The sequence below is a fragment of the Trachurus japonicus genome, chromosome 1, assembly GCF_045865225.1.
Source record: "Trachurus japonicus isolate A0001 chromosome 1, Traja_1.0".
Classification (NCBI taxonomy): domain Eukaryota; kingdom Metazoa; phylum Chordata; class Actinopteri; order Carangiformes; family Carangidae; genus Trachurus; species Trachurus japonicus.
The window spans coordinates 20,819,929-20,839,452 of record NC_140907.1 but is presented as its reverse complement, the minus strand read 5'-3'; the positions used below and the strand labels follow the sequence as shown (position 1 = coordinate 20,839,452).

Below are 19,524 nucleotides of genomic sequence, written 5' to 3'. Positions count from 1 at the left end.
TGGATTGAGGAGGGAAGTGGCATGATGGATCCCATGTTGTATAAAGCATGTAATAAGAAAAACTGAGCAAAGGGGAGGTTACTGTGCTGACTTAAAAAAGGGTTATTTTTGTTTGTATGTAAAGCTGTAGATGCTGAACAAATGCTTCAAAAACAAACTAACAATTCACATTTTATTACATTACAAAAACTGTTCAAGTACAAGTTCGAATACCTGATTGATTTTTAATGTGGGTGATGATGAGAGCACGAGTCGTGATGTCAGACCCCTGAGTGCTCAAGTGGGCGTCTCCAGTAGCGCTTTTTCCCATGATACCAAGGTGAGGACAATACCAATCACACTGTCGCAGCTGCTAATAGACACATATTTACATGGAATTCACTGTACACGCAATATTATACCAAACTGGCAGTTTGGTAAAGTTTAGTCGAGTAAACAAACATAGATTCGGGCCGTGTCCACCCCGTTTCAAGTCTATGGAGAGTGAGTGTGGGTCTATACTCTGAAGTAACACTGTGACTCTGTGGAGAACGGGTAGTGGTCTGATCGTCCGTCTGATGAGGTTCCACGTTCCTGCATCCGACTGCAGGCTCGCTGCTCGTCACGTTGGTGAGCACAAGACAAACTAAAGGCCGAGAGTATAAAAAAAACAAACAAAAAAAAACATAAATCTGTCCGTTTCAGTCCAGGCGCTGGATGAGCTTCTCCTCCATCATACAGTAGAGGGCGACGTGGGAGAGGTCGGAGATGAAGGCGTCACAGGCTCGTCGGCTGATGCCCTGGCAGCCTCTGAGGTCGAGGAGAGTCAGTGAGGAGAGGCGTTTCAGGTAGGACAGACAGCCGTCAGTCAGTTCACTGCAGCCTGGACAGACAGAAGCGAACAGTGATGATCACAGAGTAAATCCATTTAAACCAGAAACCAAAAACTCATTGTCTTTCTAACTTCTGTACATCTTATACTGCACTAATTCATCTACAACAGCCTGGAATTCAATCAAACCAGCACCCACAGCCTCCTGTCAACAACACTCACTGAAGAAATGCAAACCATCGCTGCAGAAAACAAACTGATGGAAGAAATTATTCTGGACACACAAACCAACCTCATCTTCTCAGGCGTGTCTGAAAACCCATGACAACCCAGCGATATCAATCAAAGTTGTTAAAGGTTGAATATGTAGAATTACCAGAACAACAACAGAAAAAGAATTCCAGCAGTCGATTGCCAGACTGTTGCTAGGTAAAACGGGCCGTTGCTAGGGACTCCGGTCTGATCAGAGGACACAGAGGAGGAGAGCTATGCAGGATATTTACCTTATGTTTCATTTTTACCGTCATTAACAGCATAATAAATGACTTGTAGCTTGTTACAGGGAGAGTGGAGGCTCTCTGCCTTCCACACCGCTGCTGAAAACCAAACCTGCGCTCAGAGCCTCCCCTGTCACTGCTCGGTGGCACCGGGAGTCCGCGACAGTAAACGTGTTTATGACAGATAAGACTACACAAATACACCCATCCTAACATGGATATGATAATCCATTGATCCACCGATTGATTATTAAAAAGGCTTGGTTGGAAACAAACGCATACGACCGGGAGGAGGCAGGAAAACAGCAGAGAACTGAGCCACATGTCGGCTACAGGCAGGTAGGAATGTAAACAGAACATGACAGATAGTCATTGTCGACCCCGTCAAAAAAATGTAAAAATATTATTAATTCAGACTAAAAAATTTTTTTTTTATGGAAAAGCAATACTTTCATTCTGTACCCCTCAAAACGCCCCGTGGATGTATTATTTTTGAAAAAATATAGCTTTTAATAAATATTCTACATATTCAACCTTTAAGTTGTGGAAATCATACGTGAATAGATGCTGCAATATTTAAATTTCCCTTTGAGGATCAATAAAGCATCCCATCGATCAGACACCCACCTGACAGTGTCAGCTCAGTGAGGTTGTTGCGGGTGTGAGTCCCAGCTGCTGCCAGCAGGGCGATGGACGAGTCGGTTATGTCTTTGCAGTGAGCCAGGTCCAGCCTCTCCAGCTGAGGCATGTGGCGCTGCAGCAGCCTCAGAGTGGACTCGCTGATGTCCAGGCCGGAGAGACGCAGCGTCACCATGTTCCTAAGTCGGCTGCGGGACAACTCTGAACCTACGGGACGGGCAGAGAGGTGGGGGGGGGGCACGGTTACAGACGGAGACCCCTGCAGCTTTGGACTCAAACCAGATCTGCTGATCTCTTACATAGTCAGTTTTACAGGACTAGCCGTGGCCAGTTTTCATTAAGGCACAGCGGTCCAATCATGTGGAACACACTCCTCATTTCAGTCTTTCAAAAAGAACAAAAAAAAACATCCTGAACAGTTTCTCTAGAAGGAGTACAGTACTATATAACGAGGTATGATAACAGTTGTGTGAAATGTAATGTAATTTTTAATCTATTCCTAACCATTTATTTTACTTAACAAAACGTTGCTGTCTTTATTATTGTCTTGTTTTAAACATGTCTCCCTCTTTTTATCTTTTTTTATCTTTGCATACAATATGACAGGGAGAACGGCTTCTCGCTCCCATGTTAAACAAATGGTTTCTCATGGAAGTGACAAATAAAACTGAATTGAATTGAATTGAAAGCAGTACAAATGTGAAAGTAACACAAATGTGTTATTGTAATTTATGTATTTTTCTCTCTTTTGTTCTCCGTGGTATCACTTTCCTTTTTTTCAGATATTTTCAATATATTTATGGCTGTTAACTATAATCTGTAATTTTTTTTTTTTTGCAAATGTATACAGCTGTTTTTTTAATTTCAGTGTTGGGTGTCTTCTTCCCACTTGTGCACCTTTCTTCTTTTGTTGTTGTTCTTTTTCTTTTCTTTTTATAAATAAACTAAACCAGAAACCAGACTCATGCCTCAGTGTAAATTCAGATCTCTCCTTATATTCATACCAAACCAGTGCAGGACAGGAAACAACCTCAGTGCGGCCCAGTAAAATACCAGTTCACTGCTGTGACACCATCACTGAGCACCACACTGCTCATTTCTGCTGCTACTCACCAGGCGGGATGATGACCTCTTTGATTTGGGCGTCTTTCAGGCCTTCGCACCAGCGCAGGTCGAGCAGCCGCAGGTAGGGAAGAGTTGGAGAGACCAGCGCTGACAGACAGGACCAGGACAGACCGGTCACCCTCAACTCCCTCAGGCCTGAAAACACACATCACACAGGCGGACGAGGAGGACGTATGATGAGACACGTAGAGACAACAAGATCTGTGTGTGAATGCACGTAACTGTGTGGGTACCTGGAAGCCTGGTGAGCAGACAGTTGAGCTGTCTCTTTGCCAGAGGCGTCCAGGACAGGTCCAGAGACTTGGGCTGGCGTTTGATGATGCCTGCCAGGGCCTGGTTACTGAGCGGGCTGCACCGACTCACATCCACGTGGTTCCACAGGCGTTTGTCGCAGCTCCTGTTATGGGACAGCGAGACTGCGTCAGACCTCAGCTTCTTGTCCATCGGGGGACAATGAGAGCAAATCAAAAGACACATTTTTGGGTTTGTTTTTGGTTGTGAAGTGAGTGACGTACCACTTGTACCAGGCTTTGCAGACGGTCATACAGGCCAGCAGCTCAGCTCTGCTCAGGTATCTGAACACAGACACCCACACCTCCTTCTCCCCTCCTCTCTCATTACCCACGTCCTTAAAGGACGGCAGAGACAGCAGGGACGGAGGCGACAGGGAGGAGGGCGTAAGAGTGGCGGCTTCGTGTTCCTCTGAAGAAGATGCAGAACGATCTCTAGCACCTCTGTCACTATGGCTACCGCGCAGACGTGGCCTACAAGGAAAGTGACAAGATATAGAATTTGATTTGGATTAATTCTTTCACACAAATTCACAGAGACTAAACTGGATAAAATGTGGATATGTTATGAGCCAAATGTAAAAACAGTAAACAATAGGGTTCATGTGCTCAGTACAGTTACTTATTGGCCAAACACTGGTCTAAGAAAGTCTGCAGTGTCAGTCTAGTGTCAGCTGGTTGAGATGAATGAATCTGTTCAGCTGTCCTAATGTGCGTGACTCTCCTCTCCTTCAATCACATCAGAGCTGATCTTCATAAAAACCTCATTAAATGTGTGATCTTGGATAAGTATTGTTCGTTTCTGCTACTGTGAGCCTGAGTGATTTTGGCCACTGCCTTGATTAAAGTGTGTGTGGGGGGGCTGTTCATATGTAGCGTTTTGCACAAACCCCCCCTATTGAAAGGCAGCTCGCATCTGGAAAGATGACACCTCCGAGATGTAGAATGTGTATTATAGAAGAGAAACACACATTTCAGGACCTCTGACTTGTATCATCAGAACAGACATGTCCTGTGATTTTCAGCCTCCTTTCATATTTAATAGAGGAGGGACAATACCCGACAGTAATATTCTCAGCTGTCTAATTATACAAGTCAGCAGCAAGTCAGCTTTGCTGAGGACAGAAAAGCTCAAGCACGTGGGAGCCTCCTTTAATATTTAACAGAGGTTGACCAATGGTTGAAATATGATCTCTCAGCCCGCTTAGCTCTTTAACTTCCATTGTGATTGCATTTAAGATTGTTTGAAGAATTATGGGTTGAATTATGGTTGAGCTCTACCTGCCAGGGCCCCTCGGGGTCATGCCGTCAGCTGTGGAGTCGGCGCCCTTGAGTCGTGAAGGTTTGGACAGTGCCGTCTTCCGCTGGATGAATCCCTGCTGACCACCAGCGCCCACAGCTGCTTCCAGCTTTGGAACGATGGATCCTGAGCAGAAGAAACAAACCTCAGTTTAACTCGTTCATTTCTACTCCAGTGTTCGTGTTTCACACTGTCGATGTCGGGGTCTTACCAGATTGTCTTTTGGCCTTGTGGGGGCGCTGGAGCGTGACGGTCAGGTAGGAGCCACTCAGCAGGTCGTCGTTCAGGTCGGACACCAGGAGGACCGGAGGTTCTGGGTCTGAATCCCAGCGCCCGTCCTCTTCCATCTCCTCCTCCTCCTCTTCCTCCTCTTCGTCTTCCATAGTATCCATCCCCTCCTCTTCCGGGTCAAACTCCTGCCCCTCGCTGTCCTCGTCTTCGTCTTCATCGTTGTCGGTCCTGCGCCTCCTCCTGTGGTGACGATGTCGTCGCTCTTTGTCTCCGTCCTCGCTGTCCTCCTCCTCCTCCCCTTCTTCTTCGTCATCGTCGTCGTCGTCATCGTCGTCGGACTCCTCCGACTCGTCTCCTCTTCGCTGCATCCTCGAGCCTCCCCGTAACCTCACCCCCCGCCCCCTCCGTCCAGTCTCCCTCATGCCTATTCCTCGCTTTAGCTTGAGCATGGAGGAGGAGCCAGGAGCCATGAGCCCCCCTCTGTTTCCTCTCTGGGCTGAGCTTCCCCTCAACAGGCCTCTCCTGTTGGAACCAAACCCCCTCCTCGCTGCGTGGCTCCCCCCTCGAGCATGGAGCGCCATCTTTCTTCTCTGAGCGCCTGCGGGGACAGAGATAGAGGAAACAGACCATCATGAAAAAAACCCTGTATTTTTTTCGTTATAATCCATTAATACACAACAACTGTCATCCAGTAGCAGTGGATAACCGCTTCAGATGAGGTGTTTAACCTTCATCATCGTCATCACTAGCAGAGTCATCGCCGTCACGGCTGTGTCTCTGCCGCCGGTAAATCTTTGCCATACGAGCATCCAGGAGGGTGGAGGATTTGCGTTTCTGGAGATGCAGTGGAGGAGGGAAAATGGAAGAAGGGATAAGAAGAAGAAGAAAAAAAATTGATAAAAAGGAAGAAGATAGAAAATGATGACAGTATGACACAAAGAGGAAAGTTGAGTCTGAGGTGCATTTAGAAATAATCATCACCATCATCATCAACATGTAGAGACACATGTAGAAGTCCACTAAAACAAACAAACACACACTCACCACTGGGTGGCCGTCACCTCTGTCGTTTTTTGCCTGCTGGAAGAAGAGGAAACAAAATATCACAAGTGACTTAAACTCAGACAGTTTATGTTATGTTGTGCTGATGCTCAATTACAATCACTCTGATCATTTACTCAAAATGTCCTTTGCCCTTATGATTAACTAAGGTGATATCTGTCAAACAGTACTCTGTGGCTCTCTGCACAATGACAATATTTATGCGTACTCTTTGACAAAGTAATGGAAAGAACATGAAGAATGTCCATCATCATCCTCATGCTCATAGAGAGCCTAAGCAGAAGCGAAGAGAAGCTCGCCATGGGACCTCAATTTGGAAACAATCTCCATGTGTGGGAGTCAAAATGTTATTTTATGATCCGATTGAATTGTGTCATGAGAAAAATATATGACCTCTACCCATTTAAAACGTTGTGTTTTATGCCAAAAAAATCATCAGTTTGTTGTAAAACGGCAACAGAAGAATTTATTTTGTGTGAGGACCGCTCTACGGACTACAGTAACAGGCAGTGGAGTATCTGACACGGGAAAGGGCAGCACATACGCGGCCTGTAGTCTTTCTGGTTACGGAATTTTATTTTATAATAGTTTTATAACAAACTAATCAGTCAATCACGTGGCAGCAGTGTATGAAATCTTGCACATCCAGGTGCCAGGAGCCTTCAGCTAAGAGGAGCATCCAGTGAGCAGCAGCTCCGTGTCGATAAGAGAGGTCAGAGGAGAATGGACAGACTCTTTGGAGCCGAGTTCAACCTTGAGGCGGGTGGACTACAAAAAACGAAGATCACATTGGGTTCCCCTTCATGCCTCCAAGGCGTCACACTCTGGGCAAAAACGGTTGTTCATGGCCAACAGCAACACTCAGAGTTCACCAAACTTCAGTAGGCTCCAGGGTTGAATCCTGTAGATCAAGATCGCCCTCAGGATGTGGTAGGACAGGAGATTGGCAGCAGAACATGAAGCTGACAGATCAGCAGAGATGATAAGTGGCATCATGTCAACATGAAGCAAGGAGTCAGAGGAAAGACTCTGAGGTTTGGTAGCTCAATGACAAGAAGAACTGAGAAACCACCAACCAGTGCTAATGAAAAGCTCACCGAGTGCATCATTTACTGCTCAGGACCAATTCTGGTTGTTGCAGTTGTGCCTTATGCCCTTAGTGCTCTTCCTCACAGAGCTTGTCACCCTGCTCCCAATACAAAATGGAGACAGTCAAGTTATTTGAAAACAGACAGTCAGCAAGTCACTGCAGCAATGGAAGAAGCAACAGGGAGGATGGATGAAAAGACAGCGTGGTGTCACAACAGCAACTCAGCCACGGACTTAAAATAACAGCTGAGTGAAGCGACAACTGAATGACATCAGCTGAAGTGCAGGCTGATCTGTCAGGTAGTACACTGTTGAGATTGGCAACTTAAGAGCAAACCGAGTACAAAAGTGACTAAAGTGATCTCGTTGTGACTAAACCGATCAGTCTGTGCCTTTACACCAATGCAGACAGAACCGCTTTACCCAAAAACTCCCAGTTCAGGGATTCAAACATTATATGACAGATGCCCATTTGGTTTCTGAAGATTTGTGAAAAATCCTTCTTTCTTTTCTTTTTTTTCCCCCAGCAACACTGGGAGAGAGTCACCAGGAGTAAACTGAGCTTCATGCAGCCTCCTTCAGCTCTTTAGCTTCTTGGGGTGGCGGTCTTCAGCAGGTGGACCAGTCAAGGATGTCCACCTCTCCACCCTGAAAATCTCCAGTTGTTTTGGTCGTATGTTAGGGATCAACAGTCACACTCACAGCAGAGTTAAGAGCTACTTTTTTTTTTGCCCAGCTGGTGGGCTCCACTACAGAGAGCTGAGCCGTCCATCAGTTACAGTTTCTTTGGTAACTTCAGATCCAGTCGTCTGATGACTAAAATCCTTATCTGGTTCAAATATGTAGTTGAAAATCACCAGGGTGTAATAAATAAATCTTAACAATGCGAGTTAAAACTGGATAAAAGCCAATGTTCTGTCACACAAACACAACACTGACACATGATCAGAGAGGATATGATGTAACTGACAGGCAACCAATGAAACAAGCGTTACCATAATTAAAATCACAGATTTCGCTGGTTTGAATCTAAGAACAGCCTTCAGATATGTGTAAAAGTTACAGATTATAACCCAAACAGGGGCAACATCTGCTCCTGAACGCACTCAAATTAAAGCACGTTAAAACACTTTAATGCTGTATATATTATTATTTTATCACAAACTAGACGTGAAGCCAAGAGACCAAAGAACAAACAAAACAAAAAGTGTTCAAATACTCAAGAGTGTGGACTGTTTGCAGTGAGAAAATGAGAGGGTGGGTTTGTCATGTCCACTAGGATGAGCTGAGACACTGAGCTGAGAACAGCTGTGAGAGAAGAGTCACGGCTCTGTCACCGACTATGGAAACAGAACTCTTGAACAGGACGTCGTTCTCTGTTGGTAACACCATCGTATGGGTGGTTACATTTACACCAAGAGTTGTGTCTCTTCTCTTGAAAAAGATGGGAAGGAGAAAAAAAAAGAGAGAAAAAAAAAGAAAAGAAACGTGGTGGAGTGCACGCGACAGACAGGTGCATGTACGCAGAGTAGGCGGCACCCCTCACCAGTCTCGAGCTGATTGGCTGAGAAGGCAGAGGGGCCGCCACCAATAGAAGTGATGCTGAGGAGGAGGAGCAGGAAGGAAGAGGAGGAGGGAAGAAGCCACAGCGAACCACTTCCCCATCCTGCTGGGAGCCCACAGGACCCCCTATGGTGGCAGAGGGTCCAGGGCCCAGCCTGAGGACCAGGGGGCCGTGGGGACGGATGTGCTGCTGGTGGCCGGCAGCCAACGATTCATCGCTGCCTGATGACTGACGGAGTTCAAATTAAAATTTAAAAAGGAAATTAAATTAAATTAAATTAAAAATTAAAGCAACCGAAGGGGAAAAAAAGGAAAAAAAATCAAATAATGGAAACAAACACACAGGAGATACACAACACTCATTAGAGACACTACAACCGAGTGTGTGAACGCCGGGCTGATTGACTCAGAAGACTGTGTGAGACACTGGTGTGTTACAAATGCAAAAAGGTAGGAAACCCTGTGTGTGTTTGTGTTTTGACGAGACATTGTGTACCTCTGGGTCAGTGATTCCTTGGACACACTTGGGGCACTCCCAACAACTGGGCAGGTCTTTGTTCACCTCTCCTTCACCTTGAACCTGCAGAGGCAAGACCAACGACAGGACACATTATAAATGTAGAAAAATAAATAATAATAGTTTTAAAGCTTCAAACAGGCTCTGCCACACTTCCAGTCCTGTAAACTTCACTCCTCTGTGTTGAACATTAATGGAAGTCTACATGTATAGACAGCTGGTATCAGATAATATGAGATGTGCAGTATGAACACCAGTATGTACCGTAACTAAAAATATTTCCTCATTCCTTTTAGCCCATCAGCACTAACCTGTATGAAACATACTACACAGTATGATTGATTGTTAACACAATGAGGAGAAATGAACTGAAACAGTCCACACTTTGTTGCGACCTGTTTAATTTTAGTTTTGCCTTTGTGTCAAACTGTCATTTTATTTTAGTTTTAGTCACTTTCATACTCTTTTTTGTATAGTCAAGTTTCAGTCCATTAAAAGTCTGAGCATTTTAGTCTTATTTTAGTCAGAATAACCCATGACTATTTTTGTCTAGTATTAGTCGACGAAAACTGATTACATTTTAGTCCAGTTTTAGTCAATGAAAATTGTATTTTAATCTCTTTATAGTAATGTGATGTAATTATCATTGTTGTAAGGCCTGGTTTATGGTTAAACCCTTTGTAAAACATGAATGAATAGACTACATCAAAAAGACATTAAACTTTCTTTTATTGTCTAATTTGACAGTCAGACAACTAAATATAAGAAATATAAATCTAGGACTAAATAATTGATTTAAAAAACTGCCTAAGTTCAGCCACAGAGTGTGTTTTTCACACATACTGGTGGTGATACATATAGTTTTATTTTTCAGCTCGTACCATGGCTCGTACACACCGTTGTTTCAGCTCGTTTGTTTTCACACCGCGCTACTGGCAGAGCGTCATGTTTCCATGACGACTGACCGCAAAAAGACGCGCGCGACGTCATGTTTACACATGTTTACGCATGCAAAGTCCCAGATATCTATGACAAGTCCCTAAAGTTAACGCTAAACTTTAACAACAGAGACACACATACGCAGTACACAGGTTATTTGTAGCGCTGCTTAATTGGTTCAATAAACGGACCGCTCCAGTTCGACTGAAGCCGCGCTAACTAAGCTAATCGCGCCAACGGAGCTAATCCTATGGCGCTAATCGCGCTAACTGAGCTAACGGAGCTAACAGGTAAACAGATACACGTGGTATCGGATCGGTGCCCAGGCTCCAGTACTCTTCGATACCGATGCCAGCATTTTCCGCAGTATGGGGGCATTTCTATACTAGTCTGGCATCTAACAACTCTAATTAACGCTAACTCACCGCAGCTGCATCCTCTATGCCGCAAGTGGGGACTGAGAAAGTGACGTCGCCTGCGTCTGCGCCTATGATGCGACCTCACGCACAGCCTAGGAAGGCTAAACATTATAACATTATTTTCCTTCTTTATCAAATTCAAAATTGTTGACCTAGATCTGAAGTGTGCCTTTTGTGACTCCCATACTGAGACTCTTATTCATCTGTTTTGGAAATGTGAATATACCCGCAAACTGTGGCAAGATATTTGTAGATTCATTTTAGATAATATCTGCTGTGATTCTGAGCTCCTCTGGCAAAATGTCCTTTTTGGATTTATAAAGAGTGACGCTCCAGCTGAAAAAGAATATTTTTTAATTAATCTCATTTTAATTCTTGCAAAGTTTTATATCCACAACTGTAAATTTGCCAAAGTAAAACCCATTTTTTGTGTTTTCATGAAAGAACTGGAGGTGTATTTCAAGTCAGTTTCCTCTGCTAATAACAAGAAAGCTATCAAAACTATAAATCTGTGCTCCCACTTTAATATCTTTAATTCAATTTAATTTCCATTGCTCATATCCCCTGGTGTGTCTTACTTTTTTTCTTCTCCTTTTTATTTTATTTATTTATTTTACTATTATTTATTTCTATTTATGTATGTTTTTATTTTATTGTCACGTCTATTTGTTATCCAATTGTTACTAATATGATGCTCATGGTTTTATGCACTATTTATGTATTTTGTAAAGCAAAAATAAAGTTGTTATAAAAAAAAAAAAAAATTATAAGATTATTTTGGTCTACGAAAATGAAGAGACATTTTAGTAGAGTTTTTATTTTGTAAACCACAAGTCTCGTTTCTATTCGTCAACAATATTGCATTATATATTTAATTATCGTCACATGACCACCATTTACGTTGCGTCTCGTCTCGTTTTCGTCAAGTGATAAAGATTTGTTGACCACGATATTTAATCATAATTTTCGTTGACGAAAACACCACCAGTTCAATTGTGATTCAATAAAACAAACTAAAAACAGTCTAGGGTATAGGAAATAACTGTGTGTGTGTCTGTGTGGTACCGTGAGGCAGGCTGGATGGACTATCTGTGCACAGTTGGAGCACTCCATCAGGGTTAAGGAAGGGTCTCCACTCTCCTCCTGATTGGGCTCTTTGCAGATCTCACACACTGCAGACAGGGGCAGCCCCGGCTGGAGGGAACAGAGGTTGCGTTATAAAAACATATTTACAGACAGGGGCTGAACAATTACTGAAATATTATCAAAACCAACACATGGACAAGTAAAATATCTAAATCACAGTGGTGGCCTTTTTCATACAGGTCAAGTGTGTCACCATGATTGATGACCAATCAATCGGGGCCATGGGTCACAAATCATATTCTCCAAATGTAAAGGAAAACGTTTCTTTGACACCAACATCACATCTTTCTTTTTATATTTTTTTCAACGATGGGAGGAAATAAAGGTGAGAAAAATGAAATTGCACATTCATTTCACTTACTACGGAAGGCACCACTGCTTGTCATGTCTTATGGTGGCCAATATATATTCAATTTGTATTCATCAGTAAATTAAGACTTACAGAAAGACATTGCCGTAGCACACAGGTCTGTTTGAGCTTCCCCGGCCCTCCGAACTTCTTCATGTCTCTGCAGAAGTTACAGTCTCCACACTCTGGTCTCATACAGGCTTCACAGCGCTTACACCTGCAGAGATGGGAAACAGTTAATAAAGCACTCATGAGCAGAAGAATTATAAAAGTTTCCAAACTGCTGACATTTTGAGCTAAATTGATAACAAGCCTGAAAACGGCACACGCAAAACCACACACACACGCCTTCTCACCTGACCCTACGCCGCCTCAGCACAGACATGGAGGAGGCTGGTTTCTGTGGTCGTGGGATGATTGGGGTGGTGGCCAGTTTAGGACGGGGAGGAGGTGGAGGAGGAGGAGGAGGCTGGTACCATGAGGGCTGGTGGAGGAGAGCAGAGAGGTGAAGAATAAAAATAAATAAACACATTTATAATACAGACAAGGACATGATCATGACCACTGGGTATAAATATAACAGTCCATGTGATAAATGATTGATGACTGTAACAAGAAAAGTAGTATTTTCACACCTATAACAAAATACATAATGTGACTCTGCCTTAAGAAAAGGAATAAGAAATAAAGTACCGTAATAGAAATACTTTATTGATCCTTGGCAGGAAATTATGTTGTTACAGCAGCAGCACGTAGAAAAGGCTTTGATGTGATCACAACATCCCAAACAAAGATGAATAAAGTTTCCTTTGACTTCTCACTTCTAACTATAAGACTACCATCATTACCAATGTGCAGCATGTGTAAAAGCGAGGGAGGCTCACCCTCTTTGGCCACTTGACAATGGGTTTTCCTGAGTAGGACAGTTTGGGGGCGTCATTAGTGTGTTCTTTCAGTAGTGCCTACAGGACAGGAGAGATGAGAGAAACCCTTGTTATCATGACAAAAATAAACAGAAAGTTGTTTTATTACATGAAGCAAACCAGTCCTACCTTAATGTGTGTTATGAGTGCCGGGGCATTGTGTATCCCTGCTGGGACGCACTTCTTGTTGGAGGGCAACGACTCTAGTTTACCCAGCAGGTTACACAGCCCCTCCAACTCAAGCGGAGTCAGATAGACTTTAGCTGTGGACTGCTGCTCTGAAGCCTCATCAGAACTACCTTCATCCTCCTCCTCCTCCTTCACCTGCACACTCGCTGCATCTGCCCCGGGCGGCTTCTTCAGACCTGACAGAAGGAATGAGTTCCATCAACAACCAGATGACCATGACAAAAAAAAAAAAACGTCATCTGCCCACTGTGTGTACTTGAGTTCGTACCGATGCCCAGTGAGTGTTTCTGAAACTCTGGCGTGAGGTAGGAGGTCTTGGTGATGCTGAAGACGTAACGCTCCAACACATACCAGCACATCTCGTAGTAGAAGGGGTAACGAAACTTCCCCGGGACCTGCAGTGGACGTGACAGAAAACATCTGAGTCTCCCGCTGCCCCGTCAATCACGGCCTCCAGCATCTGAGCGTCTGCACCTACCCGTGTTCGGTCCTCTATATTACAGATGTTAAGTTGCATGGGGATGTTGAAGCTGTGCAGGAAATTCCCTCCAAACACCATGGAGTCGACGGGAGTGTAGACAGCATGAATCCAGCCTGAGTGGGAATAGGGTAGGTTATTATTATGTAATAGTATGTTTTTGGTATCAACACAACTGTTTTATTATCTCTATCATCTACTATAAACTATAACAGGGCGTATCTTTGCCGCTGCCTGCTCAGGGGAGAGGGGGGTGGGTCCATGTAAATGATATCATAACAATTATAGTCTAGAGTTTCTGCTGTACACTTTGTGCAACAGGATGGTTAATAAAACTAGCCTGGGGAAAGACGTTAAGCTTTGCTCAAAGCCGCAATTTTTTTCCACAGACAGCGTCAGATGGCCACTCAAACATGCACCGAGAAGTTTATTTACTTCAAGCAAGCCGACATGTTTGTAAAACTAGATCTAATTCAAAGTCTCCCGGAGTCTCGCGCAAGACCCAGTTGCCATGCTTGGTGTGTTCACATGCAGTGGGAAAAGCTACCGTTTGTGTCATAAACACAGGAATATCAACTCTTTACTTGCTTCAAGTAAAAAAAACTTCTCGGCGCATGTTTGAGTGGCCACCTGACTCTGTCTGTGTACACTTCAAGCAAGTAAAGAGTTGATATTCCTGTGTTTATGACACAAGCGGTAGCTCCTACTGCTCCTGAATACACCAGCACTGCAACTTCGGGCTCGCGCGAGACTCCGGGAGACTTTGAATTAGATCTAGTTTTACAAACATGTCGGCTTGCTTGAAGTAAATAAACTTCTCGGTGCATGTTTGAGTAACCATCTGAAGCTGTCTGTGGAAAAAAATTGCGGCTTTGAGGGCTGTAAACAGCCTAAACAGCGGAACTTACATCCACTCCCATTCATCGCTGCCGTGGCGATGCGGGATAGACGCAACTACCGCAAAACAGGAGCGATTAAACTGAAAATCTTCAGATTCATTCTTTTAGACCTAAAATGATAGGAAAATACACCCCCGAGTTGAATTCGCCTGGAATTGTCCTTTAACAAACACTGACGGGCTCTTCTGTATGATAGATGGTTCTCTGCCTCGATTTGAGGTGGCATAGTGATCGGGTGGTTAGAGCCGTTTCCTCACAGCCAGGAGGAACCTCGCTTAGGTTAACTGGTGTTTTTAACGTGTCTCCATATTTGAGGTCTGTGATAAACTGGTGTGTGAGACCTGAGGGTATGATGAAGGTGCAGCCCTGCTTCAGTTCAATCCTTTGGCACTCAGTTGCTCGGTCCCCGAGGAAAACGTCTCCCTGTTTCCCCGATAGCACCCAGTTCTCATAGAGCTCCAGGTTCTGAGGGGTGGGCGGGATGAGCCAGAACACCTGGAAACACACACACACCTGTGGTTATCATATGTGCACTGGTCAAGAGCATAACATCACATTTATGCCCTCTTGTTCAGCACTGTTCACTTAGTCTTTTATGTTTTCACTTCGTCTCCCACTTCCCCACCTTGCTCCCTCTCAGTATGTGATACCACACCGAGGTCCCTCCAAAGTCGATGTGGAAGTCCGTGTAGCAGCCTTCAACACTCATCAGACAGTATCTGCACATGGGAATATCAGTAATTATTTATTTGGAGATCAAATTGATTAGAGAAAACAGTGAATCATTATCCTGCCACATCCTGAACACAGGGACTTACTTTTGTACTTTGGGATACTGCATGTCGGTGATGGCATTTGTCGAGTCTCTCTGTCTCTCTTTCAGGTGACGAGGCCACATGTTGTCCACCCAGTCTATCAGATCCACCTACACACACACACACACACACACACACGAGGGAAAAGACAGACAGAAACAAACTCTTGAGAAACAGAGACATCTACTGAATCTATGTACTAAAATCCTTCTTCTGTTTGCGCTGGTTAAGTTCATACTGTACTGTAAAAAGAAAAAAATGCCACAATACTGTTGTGGAGTATGTGGACATACTATGTTGGGTCTCTTGACCAGGTTCTCCAGCTTGGTGTGGCTGAACTCCAGGCTGATGACGTTATAGAGCTTCTCTCTCTGAGACGGGGGGGTCTCGTAGTAACGTGTCCACTGGGCCATGGACATCTCTGTCCCCTTCTGGGTGCTCACGTCCATCACGTCAATCATCCGTCTGCTGCCTAAGAGAGTTTTTGTTCCACTGGTTAGTCAGAGTGTCAGAAATCTTAAAATGACAACTTCACATCAGTTATTATGTCATTTAGTGATTATGTAGTATGGAGCACAGTGAGATCAGACAGTTAGATTTGCTGGAGGAACATTGTTTGGATTAATCAACTGATAGTTAAAGCAGAAGTAAGTGATATATTTGTGTTAATATAAGTCTTAAATAGTTATATCTTCCGACAGCAATCACTTACATAGAGTGTTTGGTCTGAAACACGGGTCTGTCAGTCCCTCTGCTCTGCTCTGAGCCGAGGAGAAAACATTTATCGTATCCTACAGTTTTTATCCAATGAGGAGAGAGAACGGCATGAAGGGCTGTGTGTGCAGCCAAGGGACGCCGTGAATGTGGCGACGTAGGGACGAGGACTGTTATGGTGCGTTCAAGGAAACTCGTATTTTTCCGACCGTGAAGTGGTACCAGTTCGATCTGGTACGAGTTCACCGGTCGGAAGTTACGAGTGGCCGTTATAGTGACTTTCACCGGTAAAACAGGTCGGAAAAACACGAGTGGGTTGCCTGAAACGCTACAAAGTCGTAAGTTGTGACTTGAAGCTGTAATTTACGATTTCAAAAGCCTGCCTGGAACGTAGCATTAGCGAAAACGACCGGACCGCTTACTTCTGCTTTAAAAAAAGTTAACACAAAAAGTTAACTGATTAAATTTGATGTGAATTTGAAGTTTGAAGTGGCAGCCCCACTAATTCTTTCTTTTCCCCCAAATAAATGACTCTTTTAAGGGTATTTTGGATGGGACACACACACATTTGAACCTGAGACCTAAAGTTGATGTGTGAAGTCTTACCTACAAACATCTTGACGTCATTGACGCTGAAGTCGGGGTCGGGCATCCTAGACAACAACAGGAACAAAAGGTAACTCAGCATAATATTTGTTATTTAAGGATGGCCTTCACACTTTACAACGGCTGCAGAGGAACACTTCTTCATGGACTGCATCCTGAACTGGGAACACAGCTGTCATCATCTGACATTTGTTCTAAATTCAGTCATAGATAGAGAAGAGATTATTCAGCTATGGACAAAAACATTCTTTTTTTTTATGAGGCCACTGTGACCTTTGGCTATCAAAGTTCATGTTAATGAGTCTGAGTGATTTGATACTCAATGACCCTGTTCACAGTAGTGAGTTGTATGTAGTAAAAATTAGATGCCTACTTGATGCCCAGTCCTTCAGGCCTCTCAAACATTATTGGCTCAGTGATACCACTTCTCTGGACGAACTCATAGGTGAAGTCTAAAAGGAAAAAAACAGAAAAGAGACAATCTTTCAATACATTTTATTTCTATTTATTTTAAATTGCTTAAATGACCAAACCTAAACCGGTAGTTTTGACAGACAGCGACACTTTAGGTGATGATGGTATGTGGCACATTTCAATCTCTGTTCATAACACTGCATGGTGGTCTGTGTGTGTCAGCCATGGGGAGTTAAGACACAGACAGTCTCAATATCTCACTGCTGTCGTCAGGCAGCTGGTCGAGTCAAAGTATCATAGCTTTCTTAATAAAAAACTGTTTTCCAGTGTTAAACCTCCCCGATTGTGCGTGCCCACCTTTTCCCTCCATGCGAAGGACTCGGTCAGAGTTGAATCTCTGACTACTGACTTTCTCCTCCAGGTCAAACGTCCTCCTTCCATCAATCTCCTCATCTGAGATGCCATCGTCATGGTAGCGTCGGCGGGTACCAGCCCTCTGAGGAAGGGAACAAATGGGTGGGTGGGAGATAAAAGATAGGCGACAGATGTAGGATAAACAGGTGGATGGAGGGATTCTCATATTAGGACCAGGCGCACATATGTCAATTAATTACAGATTTTACAGCCAACTGGACATTAGACAGCTTTAACCTCTGAAAACCACGTATTTATAACTGGTGGTGGCATCTCAAACTGAGCAGGCTCCATAAGCAAACTTGTTTTTACTAGTGATCTACTTCTACTTCAGATGCTGAGTGTGGGGCTTTAAGATCCATTCACAGAGACCTCACTGGGGTTTGTCTGAGCCACGATATTATTTTGGAGGGGTGAATGCAATCCACACTGAAGAAACAACTGCTCTGCTGTGTGAGCAGATCTAATACAAGCCAAACAAATCATATCTGGATACATGGATGGTTTATTTCAGCATGATTCAACACATCAGAGTATAAATCAAATGACATAATACACTTGGTTGCTTGATTTAAAGTCATTTTTAACTTCATTTCTGGACACTGAGGAATATGTGATTCTGGACAGCTCAGATCTTGCCAGTGTTTTACATGTTGCCATTGTTACTAAAATATCTGTATGTACATGCACCATGTAACCATCATCAACAGACACTGTATCCATTTCTTCGACACAATAGTTTACTGTTTGGTGACTTAAGTCAATGAAAGCCATGTTTACAGTCAAGTGCGGGCGCTTTCCCTTTAAACTTACCAGTCTTTTGCTGTACCGAGGCTTTGAATCATCCATAGTCATCGGAAAACTGAGCTTCCTCCAACCAAGTCTATCAGTATTTACCAGCGACGCGTATTGTTAAGGCGGTGGACCCATCGGGAACAAAACACTAAGCCGCGCCTGAGCGCCACATGGCTGCAGTGAATAGTAAACAAGCTGTAGTAAAGGTGTGTGGTCAGGGGGTTTCCCGGTAGGACCACATAAGCCGGGTTACAACAGTGACTAACATACGAGTGAGCTGTTAAACTACGGTGATCCGAGATGACAACACGCTCCCTGTTGTCTTTAAAGAGCCACAAAACTTCATCCACACTCACTGTTGACACACCTTTAAAGAGCTCACTGAAAATGATCAATTAGTGTACGATCCCGACTAGCAACCAGTCCTACGCTCATTTTAAGTAAACAATTATACCAAGTAATCATCATTATCATAATCGCTTCTCTGAGTAACGTTACTCGAGCTTTGTTCCGAGCTTTCTCTGTCTCTCTACACCAAATCGTGTCGTTTCTCTACACCAAAAGTTTTCTGAAAAGCGTCCGGCTCGCCGCTACAGCAGACTCAACACGACCTTAAGGCCCACATTCAGGTATTTCTTGTAACCTGCGAGTAAATTGTGTATATTGTTGCTGCTCGTAACACTAAAGAACTGTGTAAAGTTAATGCGGTCTCTGAACAGCCGCCATTTTCCATCCCATCACAAAACACAAGCAAGTCCCGCCCACAAACGAGCATCGGACCAATCACGTCAACGTCTGCGACGCGTTCATTGGACAGCGGGCGGTGTCACTCACGTGAAAGGGTTCTAGAACGCGATTGGGCACGAACAGCCAATGGGAGAGCAAGGGAGCTGGCAAACGACCAATAACAGCTCAAATTCAAAACGACCTCATCCCTTATTGGCTTACATGTCTGAATGCCGTTAATTAGAGGGACAAGCACGGGATCATTCAAGAGAAACAGCCAATCACGCCGAGACATAAACACGGTAACCGCCACCCTCACGCTACCCAATGTAACAAGTCATCCCTCTGTAATATTTAGGGTTGTTTAAATAATAGCTTGATTCACGGTCCTTACCCCCATATTCACACAGGTCCGTCCGCTTCTAGCCGCCTGCAATGATCCGAGGCGTGTGACGTCCTCTGGCTGCCGTGTTTCCCCCCGCAGCAGGCTTACATCGCGGGGACACGTTTTGTTGCCTTCACCTCAATGAGGAAGTGGCTGCAGGACCATAAATGGAAGTGCACTCTGAGCAAC

The 19,524-nt window shown here is 44.1% G+C and overlaps 1 protein-coding gene across 5 annotated transcripts; it reads right to left on the bottom strand.

Moving 5' to 3' along the window:
• Positions 1-155: 155 nt before the first annotated feature.
• Positions 156-19,498, bottom strand: kdm2aa (lysine (K)-specific demethylase 2Aa). 5 transcript variants are annotated; one of them, XM_085779888.1, is made up of 26 exons: positions 18,243-18,503; positions 17,373-17,511; positions 16,975-17,053; positions 16,602-16,648; positions 15,575-15,753; positions 15,285-15,391; positions 15,092-15,185; positions 14,808-14,961; positions 13,568-13,683; positions 13,358-13,484; positions 13,030-13,265; positions 12,862-12,939; positions 12,334-12,461; positions 12,071-12,194; positions 11,548-11,676; positions 9,104-9,187; positions 8,591-8,836; positions 5,938-5,973; positions 5,622-5,727; positions 4,874-5,491; positions 4,644-4,788; positions 3,588-3,836; positions 3,306-3,469; positions 3,061-3,207; positions 1,936-2,154; positions 156-862 (listed from the first exon to the last, which is right to left on the bottom strand). In XM_085779888.1, the coding sequence occupies exons 1-26, from the start codon at positions 18,282-18,284 to the stop codon at positions 681-683; spliced, it is 3,975 nt and encodes a 1,324-aa protein (XP_085636014.1). In that variant the 5' UTR covers positions 18,285-18,503; the 3' UTR covers positions 156-680. The 5 variants fall into 5 exon arrangements, with proteins under 5 accessions (XP_085636014.1, XP_085635998.1, XP_085636006.1 ...); XM_085779872.1 differs by lacking the exons at positions 8,591-8,836; positions 18,243-18,503 and adding an exon at positions 19,345-19,498 and having other exon boundaries at positions 159-862; XM_085779880.1 differs by lacking the exons at positions 8,591-8,836; positions 18,243-18,503 and adding an exon at positions 19,345-19,498 and having other exon boundaries at positions 159-862; positions 5,938-5,970.
• Positions 19,499-19,524: the final 26 nt, after the last annotated feature.

Coding starts and splice junctions, on each gene's coding strand:
- kdm2aa (XM_085779888.1), bottom strand. CDS start 18,284: ATGACTATGGATGATTCAAAGCCTCGGTACAGCAAAAGACTG. Junction 15,186..15,284: donor CAGTATCCCAAAGTACAAAA/GTAAGTCCCTGT, acceptor TCCCATGTGCAG/ATACTGTCTGATGAGTGTTG. Junction 863..1,935: donor CACTGAGCTGACACTGTCAG/GTGGGTGTCTGA, acceptor CTGTCTGTCCAG/GCTGCAGTGAACTGACTGAC.